The sequence below is a fragment of the Monodelphis domestica genome, chromosome 8, assembly GCF_027887165.1.
Source record: "Monodelphis domestica isolate mMonDom1 chromosome 8, mMonDom1.pri, whole genome shotgun sequence".
Lineage (NCBI taxonomy): Eukaryota > Metazoa > Chordata > Mammalia > Didelphimorphia > Didelphidae > Monodelphis > Monodelphis domestica.
Window position 1 is genome coordinate 70,865,760 of NC_077234.1, and position 12,876 is coordinate 70,878,635.

Genomic DNA, 12,876 nt, shown 5'->3' on the forward strand with positions numbered 1-12,876 from the left:
GCTACAGGAGGGGGGAGAGGAGGGAAAGAACATTAACTATGGAAAAATATTCTAAATTAATGAAATAAAAATTTCCAAAAAATAAATTGAACTTAATAGGGGCAGAGGACACCAGGATTGCCAAAAGAAGCCTCTCCCTAAAGGCAAAGTTTAGACCATGTAGGGAGCCAAACTATTGGAGTGGAAAATCTGTGACCCACTAATTCCCCAGGAGGTACCCTGAAAAACTTCCGCTTTCACTCTCGCCAAATATTGTGTGCTGATGTCTTCTCCCTGCCCTTGAGGGCAGGGTTCTTAACTTCAAAGTTTGTGCTATGCTATTGGATGAAGATTATCTGCAAACACTTGACTACTCCCAGCAATGCAGCGATCTGGGACAATCTTGACTTTATGATGGGAATGCCGTCCCCGTCCAGAGAAGGAACTGTTGGAGTCATCTTTCATATCAGTGTATTTATGGTTTTATTTGAGGGTTTTGCTAATGCATGACTTTGCTCTTGACAAGGAACAATATGGAAGTGTTTTGCATGATAATACATTTTTTTTGAAGTCAGGTTTGTGCTATGGTAAAGCTTTCACAAGGACCGAGTCAAAGAATGTGGGATGAATTACCTCTCCCTCCCTCCTTCAGTTGTCCCAGATGCTTGTTAAAGTGACTACTCTAACAATGATGTTACACATATTTGTTCCTGGTTTCTTCAGAACTTGAATGCTGCTGATTTTTTTGTTTTTAATTCCTGCTCAGATCTCTGGCTGCCTATTTTGAAACTGTCCTCAAAGCCAGTCACTGACTGGTGACCTGGATTAGTATGTTGTGGATGAAAATAAAAGGGAGTGATGGCCTTATATAAGCCATGTAGAAACACTGGGATTAGTAGGTTGGTTGTTGTGGTCAAACAAGGAGTGGCAAGGTTGCCTCAGTTCGAAACTCCCACAACCCTTGTTTCTCTTCACAGAAGCAGGAGTCCAGGAGTGGGCCACACCTTTGCATAGAATGTCAAACTTCTGTCCTGTCATAAGGGATAGCTCTCTGGAAGAGGGGAGGAAATCACTAGGAAATAGAGATGATGTAAAAAAAAAACCAAACACACAACAGCGAGATCATCAGTAACTTTTTTTAAAAGAAAATCTGGCAAAGACAGAATCGATGTCAGAGAGGCTACAAGCTGACAAGTATATCAACACGCTGATGGAGAAGCTGTGAGTTGGTCCAATCCTTCTGGAAAACAGTTTGGAATTATGAGAGAAAAATGGCTAAATTGTTCATACCCTTTGACCCAGCACTCCCACCACTGGGCACGACTCCCCCCCCAGGGTCAAAAACATAGGGAAAGATCAAAGAAGTATCAAAATATTCATAGCAGCCCTTTTTGTATTAAAATTCTGAAAACAGTGGCTGAACAAATGGTTGCATACAAATGTTATGGAACGTTATTGTGTAGTAAGAAATGTGAGGAATTTGGAGAACTTGGGAAGGTTTGCTTGAGCAAAGAGGATAACAGAATGGAGTCTTATGGCACTTGATGGCTTCTTAAAATGACATACATTATCAAATGTACCTCATCTGCCAGAGGCTTCAATCAGCCGCAGGGATAAAAACCACCCTTTTTACCCAAGGCTCGACTCTCTAGCAGTGCCTTGTATTGTTCCCATAAGAATTACCAAGAACAATAACAGTTATCACTTTTGACAATGTAGGAAAATTGTTCCTCAGAGTCTAGATACACACCCCAAGCTCCCACTATCCATCCATTCCTCAGTACCCCTGAACAAGGACTTGCCAAGCACCCCTACTTGACTGGATGACATAGGCAAGTCAAATTTATAGCCTCTTTGGGGGTGAGGAAAGACAAAGGCAAACAAGTCTGATACAAAATTGTGTATAACAGCCCAGTGAGCCAAAGCGCTCTAGGAAATTACAAAGAGGATAGTAAGGAGTAATTTCATTGAAGAGGTAGCACCTGAGTTGAACTCTGAGAGATTTGAACTGGCAACAATAAGGGAGTACATTCTCAGTGTGGGCGATGCATGTCTCCAGGAATATAGGGTGAAAGAGAAGATGGCAGGACAGTATTGAGGGACAACTCAAGGTATAGCTTAGCTGCAACATTAGCATGTGTGAAAGGGAAGAGTGCGAAATAAGTATAGCTAGAAAGGGAGGCTGGAGGCAGATTGGGGCAGACTTTAAGACACCAGGTTGGGGGGGGGGGGGTTAAACTAGAGGTAAGAGAATATTTCTCTCATAGACTTTTTACTAGCTATGTGACCGTGGGCAAATAGTTTACTCAATTTCTCTACGTTTCAATCTAGTTATCTGATAACTTGGATAAAAATATGAATGGCATGGCTATTAAATCTTCAGATGACACAAAAGTAGGAAGGATAACAAACATATTGCAAACCTGAGTAAGGACCCATAAAATCTCAAAAGGCTAAAAACTCAATGTAAATCAGCAGAGCAACAGAAAACAAGAAAAAGAAAAGCTCTGTTGAATTAGGAGACATGGTTTCTCAACATGAGGAAGGTGATAATTCCATTGTGTCCTGCCTTAGACCATATCTAGAGGCTTGTGTTTAGTTCTAAATGTCACATTTAGTAAAGGCAGCAAAAATCTGGATTCATCCAGAAAAAGTCAGTCCAATGAGGAGAGAGAGAAGCATTAGATCATCCCTTAAAAGGAATGGTTGAAAGAACTGGAGATGTTTGAAAATGACAAGATCCTATCCTTGTAACCCAAGGGCATCCATGGCAGAAAGGTCCTATATATTACCAAATATTCATAACAGGTCTCTGTTAGCCAAAAACTGAAAACCAGGTGAGTAGCCATTGATGGGAGAGTGTACAATCTGGCTAGCTAAAAGTAATGAAATATTCTTTCACAGTAAATAGCAACAGATACAAAAATCCAGAAACACATAAGCAAAGCAAGCACTGTGGAGTTCAGTTAGGAAGGTCTGCTATTTACTAGTTGTGACCTTGGACAAGTCAATTTCTGAGCTTCAGTTCCCTCATCTGCAAAATGGGAATAATTCTAGTAGCATTTACCTCCCAAAGTTGTTTTGAGGTGCAGGAGAGACAAAGTATGTAATTTGAAAATTGCTATGTCAGTTGTTAACTATTATTAAGTAGAACTAAGGAAAAAACACACAACAGCTACAGTAATTTAAAGAAAAGCAACACTGATCAATGATCTTGAATCCAGAGGAGTGAAGGTAAGGCACACCTTTCTCCTCTTGGTCTAGAGACAACAGTACGCATGGGGCACACATTGTTAAATCTAATCAATGGGTAGGTTTGTTTTGTACTTCTATTATTACAAGACTGGGTTCTATTGATGGGGCATGGAATTGGGAAAAGACACCAACTTTTTTTTGTTTCAATAATTTTTTTTTTAAATCCTTACCTTCTGTTTTAAGAATCAATACTAAGTACTTAGAATCAATAATAATATCAAGGCAGAAGTGTGGTAAGAGCTAGGTAATTGGGTTAAATGACTTGCCCAGGGTCACATAGCTAGGAAGTGTCTGAGGCCAGATCTGAACCCAAAATCTCTCTAGACCTGGCTCTCAATCCACTGAGCCACCTAGCTGCCCCTTAATACTTAAAACAAAAGAAAACAAACAAAAAAAAACTTGGCAAAGACATGACAGCTGTCATCAAATATCATGAAAGTCTGTCATATATGTGGAAAAAACTTTTTCCTCTTGGTTGCAGAGGGCAGAAACTAGGGGATTTGGATAGAAGTGTCAAGAGGCAGATCTATACCTGATGTAAGGAAAAAGCTCCTAACAACCAAGTACCCAAAAGTGGAGTTAGTTATCTGGCAAAGGAATGAGTTTCCCTTCAATTGAGTTCATAAAGGCAAGGAAGATCATGATGGCATATTGTGAGTGGGTTTCTCTTGTTCAGGTACGGGTTGGACTAAACGGTTGCCAAGGTCTCTTCCAACCCTGAAATTTGGTGGTTCTAAGGAGGGAAGGGAAGCTTTTTAGGTTCCAATGCTCAATCTAGAATCCAAGATTTATGATCAAAATTGGATAATAGTTCTAATCTCAGTTATCGCACTCCTGGAAATCTCTCAACTTCTATAGATTCAGGAGAGGAGCGAGTGAATCAGAACGTAATAGGTGATGGCATCTATTTTGAGAAGAAAGCAGTTTTAAGGACAGACTATCAGAGCATGACAAATGTGGTAGAGGAGGGATGAAGAGGGAGTCCAGGTGTGGATTGAATGGAAGAGTCATGCACGAAGATTTAGGCACTAAATTCATTTGAAGCAGGCTATCCCCGCCCCCAGACCAGCAGTGAGCCTTTCCCCATGTGCTGGCCAGTGAAACCACCAAGAGGTTTCTGGCACAGGCTGGTGGGGCCTACGGGCCTTAGGAATATACTGTGTTTTTCACTTTGGCTTATAGAACAATCAGATCCTAGAAGAGAGTATTGCAATCACTTCTGTGGTAGAAGGAATATGTGAGTGGTTCAGAAAGGAAGAGAAAAGCAAAAACTACAGTGTCAGGCTCACTCAACTCTACCCTTCTGAAGTCTGAGGAAGGAAGAGCTGGGATACAATTATTGGAGAGCCTTCTCACTGAAGGTAGGAGAAATTTCCAATAATCTGATGAGAACAACTAAACTGATAAGCCAGCTATTGTTCTGACAAGGAGTGGTTCTACATGAATGTGTTGGGACCAAGAATCCCACAGGATAAAAACGGAAAAAAAAGGAGGGCGATGGGACACACAGCAAAACCAAGAAAGCTGTGGTCCTTGCTGCTCTTTTCACTTCTGGCCCTGACATGATGGATCTGATAAAAGCTGATGTGGCTTCTCAAACTTCTAACTAGGAGCAAAAGGGAGAAGAAACAAGGGGATTTGTGTCCCAAGGTATTGGTAAGGGAAGTTCAATTGTTAGATCAGAGAACAAATCACACACGGCTCTGAGCATAGAAATCAAACCCTGTTTTATAAGGCTGCAATGGCCACTGTTTGCTTCTCAGTTGGGATGACAGGAGCTGGGCAGGTAGGCAGGAGAATGGGACATATCCCCTTCCTTACCCTCTCCCCAGCTCCACCATCCCTCTAAGCCCCATAGAAACCCCCTCTCTGGAATTCAACCTTTTCCAAAAATACTCTGACCAGGGGCAGGGTGGACAGGGTTGGGGTTCCAGGCTGGCCGGCAGGCCGGTTCCCATGAGGTAGCTATTGCGCTGGTGCTCCTGGGGAGGGAGTTGATCATGGGCTCACGGAGGCAACAAGGTTGTTGTTGACTTTTGAGGTTGAAGAGGAAACAGGGAGTCTCTGAGCTTGCCCTGTATATTTGAGCATAGGTAACACTGGAGAGCAAGGGCTAGAAGCTTGGGTGGTATCCTCATTGTCCTTTGTAGAATGGGGAGTCTTCCTGAGAGAAAAAAGGAGAAGACCAGTATGAGATTTCATAAGATGGAGATGTCTTCCCCCTTCCTAAGATTGCTCTGTTCCCCTAGAGGGCCCTTGGGAAAGGTATATTCACTTGACTGTGATTCCAAGTAACAATTTTAGCAAAGCCTTCTACAGTCTCCTAGTCTTTTTCTGGAAAGGAGCTCCATTATTGCCTCCCCCCACAAAAACAAAAAAAAGGCAGTCAGGTCCACGAGCACAAGAAGAGTGGGGGCATGTGACAGAGCTGCAGGCACATCTAACAAGGAGGTGCCCAGCTACAAGGCACCATCATAGTTCCCCTCTGTGCTGAGAAGGCTAATGAAGCACAGGAGAGTGGGGCATCACCTCTCAACCCTCCATCAACCACTTTGATTCTTTGGTTTTGTACCAGAAGGGTTTTTATTACTAAGAAGAGTTTCCTCAGTTCCTTTTTGATCCCAACTGTCAAGCCTGGCCACAGGTTTGCTTCCCTCACCATTCCTAGATCTCTGAACCCATCCTCCCTCCCAAATCCTCCCCAGATTCTGCCTTTTTAAGCAGCCTTTACCCCAGTTTGTTCAGCTCTGTTTTACAGAAGGCGTTGAGGAGGATGTCACCCTTCATGACGATATGTGATCTTGGCAGGGACCACTAGAACAAAAGAAAACAGTGGGGCCCCAAACTTAGAGCAAGCAAGGACATTCTACACATACTTGTCCCCGTCCCCACTGACTATGGGGTGTCCGATCAAGGATTCTCCCTTGTTGCCCAACAAGACAAAATGCCAAGCCTGCAGAATAGGTGGGAAGTTTTGAGATCCCTGGGCAAACTCAGAGACTCTTCTTCCCTTCACCAGCCATGATACGGATTCTGGAGGCAATGGAAATAGATGTGTTCCAGGATGGGCCACTTCAACCAGGCCTGGGTCTACACTGTATTCTAAAAGGAAGGGCAGGGGACAGCCTTGCTCACCATGGGAGCAGAGTCAGAAACGGTTCCAGTGTGAAAGCCTTTGTAGCACCAACTCCGGAGCAGGTCCACCCCTAGGACACAGAGGAGAGAACAATGTGGGCTGCTCCCCAGACCCCCCCACTGTTCCCCAGGCAAGAGGGCAGCCTGCGCACCTTTGAGTTTGTTGCTGTGGTACTTCTGTTCCCACTGCGTGGTCAGGATATTAAAATAACGTGGCTGCTCAAAGAAACGGAGATAGCGGGAAGAGACTCGAGAGGGAAAGACCCGCTCAAACTGGCCCCGGCGTGAGAACTCATCCTCCATTTCCACGAGGACCCGAACGTCATCTGGCGTCAGGATGTCCAGCACCGACGCATAGAAGTCCTGGCATCCCCAGCACAAGAGAGAGTGAGATAGAGCATCAGCAACTGCAGGAGTGGAAAGTGGGATGGAGCACAGAAAACACAGCCAGGCATGGGGGGAACAGAGAACAGAAGGTCTGATATGGGGGGACAGAGAACAGACAGAAGGACTGATATTGGGGTGGGGTGGGGAAGAGAATGCAGAGCCAGACATGGGGCCCAAAGAATACAGAGTCTGATATGGAGAGGACAGAGAACACAGAAACAATTTTTTTGGGGGGGCAGGGGTGCATAACCAGAAAACATAGTGCCTGGTTTGGGGGACAAATAATGCAGAACCATATATTGGGGGAGGGGGGCAGCAGAGAATGCAAAGTCTAATATGGGGGAGAGGAACAGAGAACACAGAACCAAATATTGAGGGGGAGGGGTCAGAGAACATAAAGCCTGATATATGTTGGGTTTGCTAGGGATGGGCAGGAAGCATTCTTGGGCTCTGCTCTGGGGCAGCCATGTAGCATCTGTCCCTTCATCACAGAGAAGGCAAGGTAGAATAAAGGGATAGGCTTGGGCTCTGACTGCTCCTTCAGCTCACTGCTGAGCTCCCCTGGACACCAAGGATACCAAACAGAAGAAGACATTCTGTAGATTTGGGAGATACAGGACACTCAGGCAAAAAGTCTAAGGAGCGATATGGAGAAGCCAAAGTTGCAGGTTTTTGGCTTATTATTTTGCTCATCCACTAGCTGATCTGTCTTTCCTTAGATTCCAAATCACCACTACCACCTAAGCCCAACACTGTCAGACAGCTGCCGCTGATGGATCTGAAAACGAGTGTAGTCTGGTCACTGGAAAAGGAGCTTTCTGGGAGAGTAGAAAGGACATGGCTCTGCTCCTATGATGGTAAGGGGCAGGCTGGGCACCACACCTGATCTGGCAGTTTCTGGGTCAGGTAATAGGCTTTCTTCATTTTCTCTGCTGTGAAGTACTCTGGAGCCAACCTGGTCTTCTCCTTCGTAGAACTGCTAAGACTAGGGCAAAGAGAAGAATGGGTTAGGCAGATCTATCCTGAAAATGAGATCTTGTCCCAGAGTAGAGAAGCAGAACAAGGTGGGGGTCCATGCTAGAGGAGCACCAGTATGCTTCCAAGCAGGCGGCTCAGCCTAAAAGTAAAAGCCATGGTCCAGATACTCCAGGGAAGGAGAAAGAGCCTCTCTGCAACCCCCAAGAGTGAGTGGGAGGCTAAGGGGCAGCCCCTGAATAGCCCAGGCCTGCACTTATCATTTTCCAGGGGCTCCAGTGGGGCAGGACTCTCAAGCCTGGTGAGAGCACTGACCTGATGGTGGAGCTACTGGAGCTGCCACAGCTAGAGTTAACATCCTCTGCGTGGGGAAGAACAAAGCCCGCCAGGTTCAGGAGGTCTCGGATCATCTGGCCTTTGATGCTGATGTCTAGTGGTGAGTTGGAATGAAGGCTGCGGAAGGGTAAGCAAAGCAACCACTTGCTTATTGCCAGAATTTTTCTTGTCCAAAATTGCAATTAGGCCCTAATTCCTTTTCATTCCCCATGACTAATCTTGCAGAATTCAGGTGGCTTGGGCACCATATATTACCAATTTTACAGTGTTCTTTGATCCAAAAATAGTTTTTCTGACTACCACCCTGTGGGGAAGGCGGCATACTTCTTTTGCTTTTCTTTCTTCCTTCCTTTCTTTTTTAAAATTCTAACATTTTAACATTCTGTCTTAGAATCGATACTAAGCATCAGTCCCAAGGAAGAAGAGCAGCAAGTGCCAGGCAATTGGGGTTAAGTGACTTACACAGAGTCACATAACTAGGAAGTATCTGAGGCCACATTTGAACCTAGCACCCCCCCACCCCTGTCTTTCGACCTGGTGCTCTATCCTTTTAGCTACCTGGCTACTCCTATGGTAGAACTACTACTTAAAGAGGAGGAAATAGACTCAGAAAAGTTGGTTGCCTTACCATTGTCCTAGGGCCATTGAGTGTTAAAGCTCAGAATACAGAGAGGTCTCCTGAATCCAGTCCAGAGCCTCTTTTTTAGCATACTGTATCCAGACCTGATTTCTAATGCAATAGTTGCATTGCAAAGGTCTCCTTGCCCCAGAAATAAGAAGTGGTAACACTTCTTAGGAACTCTCCTCCTGTGGCTGACTAGGGATAGACACCAGGCTTAGGGAACCACTATTACCTACTCTCTTCCATTATCATTGAGTTTCATTAGACAATGGGGAACAAGGATAACCAGTGAGCATCCTATCCATTTAACATAGAAGAGAAACTGAAGTCTAAAGCAGGAAAGGGGTCTGCCATAGTTAGCAAAATAAGAATGGGGTCAAAATTCAGGAAACAAGACTGAATGTTGGGGAGGTCTTCAGTATCCTTGAGGATACCACCTACCTTGGAGAGATATTGACTTCCAGGACCCAGGGCTTCAGATTTTCATCTAGCATGATGTCAAAACCAAAGAGCTCATGGCAGCTATAGGGCCGGCGAACATACATCTTGAGCAAGCTGGTCACATAAGGCTCTGACCTGGTGGCAGGGAGAAGGTATATTATGGGCTTCCTTCCGTGGCCCAAGAACTACCAAATAAGATGAATTTGCTCTATGAAGGGGAAACGCCAGGTTACAAAAGACCTTATTTTAGTAGTTCTCCATTAAACTTGGGCCAGCTTCTACTAAGACATCAGAGAAAAAATTTGGAGAAAGAATGGAGAAACAAAACCAAACTCACACACATTAACTCTTACTCCTCTGGTCCCCCAAACTTCCAAGTGGTCTCATTTGAGCCCAAAGAGACCCAAAGCACAGTACCACAGATGTTTAAATCATGACAAGCTAGTCCCTGCCCCATGACTCACGCAATGATGGTTTTGACAACAACATCTTTAATCTTTTCCCAGATGGCATCACTGTTGACTCCTTTTTGGCTCAAATAGTTCCACAGGGCTTTCAGTGCCCTGAAAAAAAGAGACAGAGAGAGAAAGAGAGAGACAGATAGAGACAGAGCATTTCATTCAGTATCATGTTTTTGGGTGAGGATCTCTCAGAGGTGGTGAGGGAGGATTTGGGCCTGAGAGCATCTATCTAAATGTATCTTCTCTATCCTCTCTTTTCCTAACCCCCCTGACATTTCAGGGGAAAGAATGTGAACATGAATAAAAACAGACCAACTCTGGATTCCAAAGTCTGTTTATGATGACTTAGCTCCTATTCCACGGATTCTTAACCTTGTTTGTGTCATGGACTCCTCAGGCAGTCGAGCATATAGATTCTAAATTTTAGGGCAATGTTTTAAAATATATAAAACAAAATACATAAGATTACAAAGGAAATTGGTTCTATTGAAACAGTTACTGAAATATTTCTTAAAAATCCACAGACCCCAAGTTAAGAGCTTCTGCTCTACATTTCCTGACCAAACTCTGCTCTAGGCTGCTAGTCACCAGTCCCCCAAATCCTGCCTCAATCCCTGCACTTACACATGCCCTCTATTCTGGAAGGCCACCCTTCTCTAGTCCCATGCCCTCAGACAGTACCACTTATGGCCCTGGCAAGCATTTTCATCAGTGTTGGCCTGGTACTCTGTGTTCTTCTTATTGATGCTGTAGTTGGTCAGATGAATGAACTTGTTGCCAAGGCTCTTCATGGAAGAGGAATATCTAGGAGTCAGCAGAAAAGAGAAGAATGAATGGGGAGGGGGTACAAGGAAAATGACACAAATGAAGGTAGTTGCATTGCTCCCCTTTACTGTCTAGTGACTCCCCAATTCCTGAAGCACAGGAAAGTTGTATTCTCAATCAGAGCAATGAGTGAGCAAAATAGGGGCAAGATTCCAATACATCCAAGCAAAACTCTATTTCTCTCTTTTATCTCAGTCTTCCACCAAGAAGCCCTCCTGAATGCAGTCCTACAAAGAAGAATCCCTTAGGGGGTAGCTAGAAGGCTCAGTGGAGAGTCAGGCCTGGAGTCAAGAGGTCATAGGTTCAAATCTGGCCTCAGACACTTCCTCACTGTGTGACCCTGGGCAAATCACTTAATCCACATTACCACCCCTTACCACTATTCTGCCTTGGAACCAATGTTTAGTATTGATTCTAAGGTGGAAGGTAAGAATTAAAAAAAAAATTTAATTTTTCACTACCCCTATTAAACAGACCCATATACTATGGGATCCCATCCCCAAGCATTGCCACCACCTACTTGCAGCTAGCAAAGCGGACAAGTCCATCTGTGAAGAGGTAGATCCGGAGGGGATCGTATGAGGTGACGTAAACGTAGATCCGAAGGTCAAATTTACTCCCACTGATGAGGTAGGGTTTATGCAGGTACCTATGAGGGATAGAAGAAAAAAGTCAATAACAGGAGTCATATAAAGGACAAGAACAAACAGGAAAGGAGGAGGTGACTTCTGGTTGCCAAGTTGATGGAGTAGGAAACCTTCAAGGCCCACCAACCACCCTCCAAATGACCAGAGAAGAACAAAAACATCTCAAAATGTATCCTGGAGAAGCAAAACCATGAGAAGAAGGGAGAAACAGTGTTTTAGCTCATAATGATGTCAAGAGACAGCAAAGAGAGGTAAGAGGAAATAGCACTGAGCAAGCACCAGTAGAATTCAGATATGATACTGTGCAAGCAGCAGGGGGGAAAACACAGCTGGCTCAGGCCAGCGTCAGTAGAAGAGCAGAAACCAATGTAATACAAAACAAGCAGTAGTGGTAGGAAAGAAGCCCTGCATAGTCCAGCCAGATCAGAGGCAGGGAGTGGCCAAGAGCAGGCAACAGTGGGAAGAACTGAGCCATCAAGGTTCAGCCTCATTGGGTCTAGGCAGAACTCAACTCAACCTACCTGAAATGAAGAGCTACAAACCTCCACACAACACGCCAACCAGGCCACCTCTGCAGAGTGCCCAGTCTGAGATCAAGACAGCTGAGCCCTGACATACTACAAGCAAAGGACAGTAGCTTCAGCATATAGACAAAAATTAAGGGGGGAAAAAAACAACCCCCAAATAAGCAAAAGACAGAGAAAAAGCCCAACGCCTGAAAAATATTTCAATGAGACTAAAGTTTGAGCTCAGAAAAAGGACAGTAATACAAAAAAAGATGGAAAAACAAATAAGAGACTTTGAAGAAAAATTAGAAAAGAAAATAATAGAGAAAAACCAATAGGTTAGAAAAAAAATTTACTGAAGAAAACAGTTCTCTAAAAAAGAAAACATAATACCTCAAACAGGAAAATAGCCCCCTAAGAAAGGAAGTACAAAGCCTCAAAGAAGAAAATGGCTCCCTAAAAATTATAATTGGATGAATGGAAGTTACTAATTTCATAAGAGAGCAGGAAACAATAAAAAGTGCATTCCTTGCAGGGGAAAGTGATAACTAGTATGATACAAAAGGTATTTAATATAGTTAAAAGTAAGAAAGAGGAAGGAAATGGGAAAAGAGAAATGGAGAGAAAGGGGGTAGTTCTCTTATGTGAAAAAGTATGTAAGAATCAAAACAGTGGAAAGGAAGATGAGGGGGGAGCAGTTAATGCTTGAACCTTACTCACTAGAATTGGCAAAAGTAGGAATAATATCCATACTCAGTTACATATAGAAACCTATCTTAGGGGGCAGCTGGATGGCTCAGTGGATTGAGAGCCAGGCCTAGGGATAGGAGGTCCTGGGTTCAAATCTGACCTCAGACACTTCCCAGCTGTGTGACCCTGGGCAAGTCACTTAATTCCCATTGCCTAGCCCCTACTACTCTTCTGCCTTGACTCCAAGATGGAAGGTAAGGGTTTAAAAAAAAAGAAGAAAAGAAACCTATCTTAAAGATAGGGAAGTTAAGTATGCCCAAAGGGCGCTAAAAGACTGTCTGCCTTTAATCCAGCCAAAGCACTGCTGGGTTTGTGCCCCAAAGAGATAATAAGGAAAAAGACTTGTACAAGAATATTCATAGCTGTGCTCTTTGTGGTGGCAAAAATTTGGAAAATGAGGGGATGCCCTTCAATTGGGGAATGGCTGAACAAATTGTGGTATATGTTGGTGATGGAATACTATTGTGCTCGAAGGAATAATAAAGTGGAAGAATTCCATGGGAACTGGAACAACTTCCAGGAATTGATGCAGAGTGAGAGGAGCAGAACCAGGAGAA

General features: G+C 44.0%; 1 protein-coding gene across 15 annotated transcripts in view; it reads right to left on the bottom strand.

Annotated features, from left to right (window-relative positions):
- Positions 1 to 1,097: 1,097 nt before the first annotated feature.
- The window catches only part of TTLL4 (tubulin tyrosine ligase like 4), a 49,042-nt gene continuing 37,263 nt past the window's right edge, over positions 1,098 to 12,876 (bottom strand). For all 15 annotated transcript variants that reach the window (XM_007501725.3, XM_056807687.1, XM_016425084.2 and 12 more), the window contains 10 exons: positions 10,937 to 11,065; positions 10,273 to 10,395; positions 9,595 to 9,693; positions 9,131 to 9,265; positions 8,047 to 8,184; positions 7,639 to 7,741; positions 6,522 to 6,732; positions 6,370 to 6,440; positions 5,966 to 6,048; positions 1,098 to 5,398 (listed from right to left, as the gene is read on the bottom strand). In XM_007501725.3, coding sequence (XP_007501787.1) covers positions 5,233 to 5,398; positions 5,966 to 6,048; positions 6,370 to 6,440; positions 6,522 to 6,732; positions 7,639 to 7,741; positions 8,047 to 8,184; positions 9,131 to 9,265; positions 9,595 to 9,693; positions 10,273 to 10,395; positions 10,937 to 11,065 — 1,258 coding nt within the window. In that variant the 3' untranslated portion in view covers positions 1,098 to 5,232. The remainder of the gene's footprint in view (positions 5,399 to 5,965; positions 6,049 to 6,369; positions 6,441 to 6,521; positions 6,733 to 7,638; positions 7,742 to 8,046; positions 8,185 to 9,130; positions 9,266 to 9,594; positions 9,694 to 10,272; positions 10,396 to 10,936; positions 11,066 to 12,876) is intronic.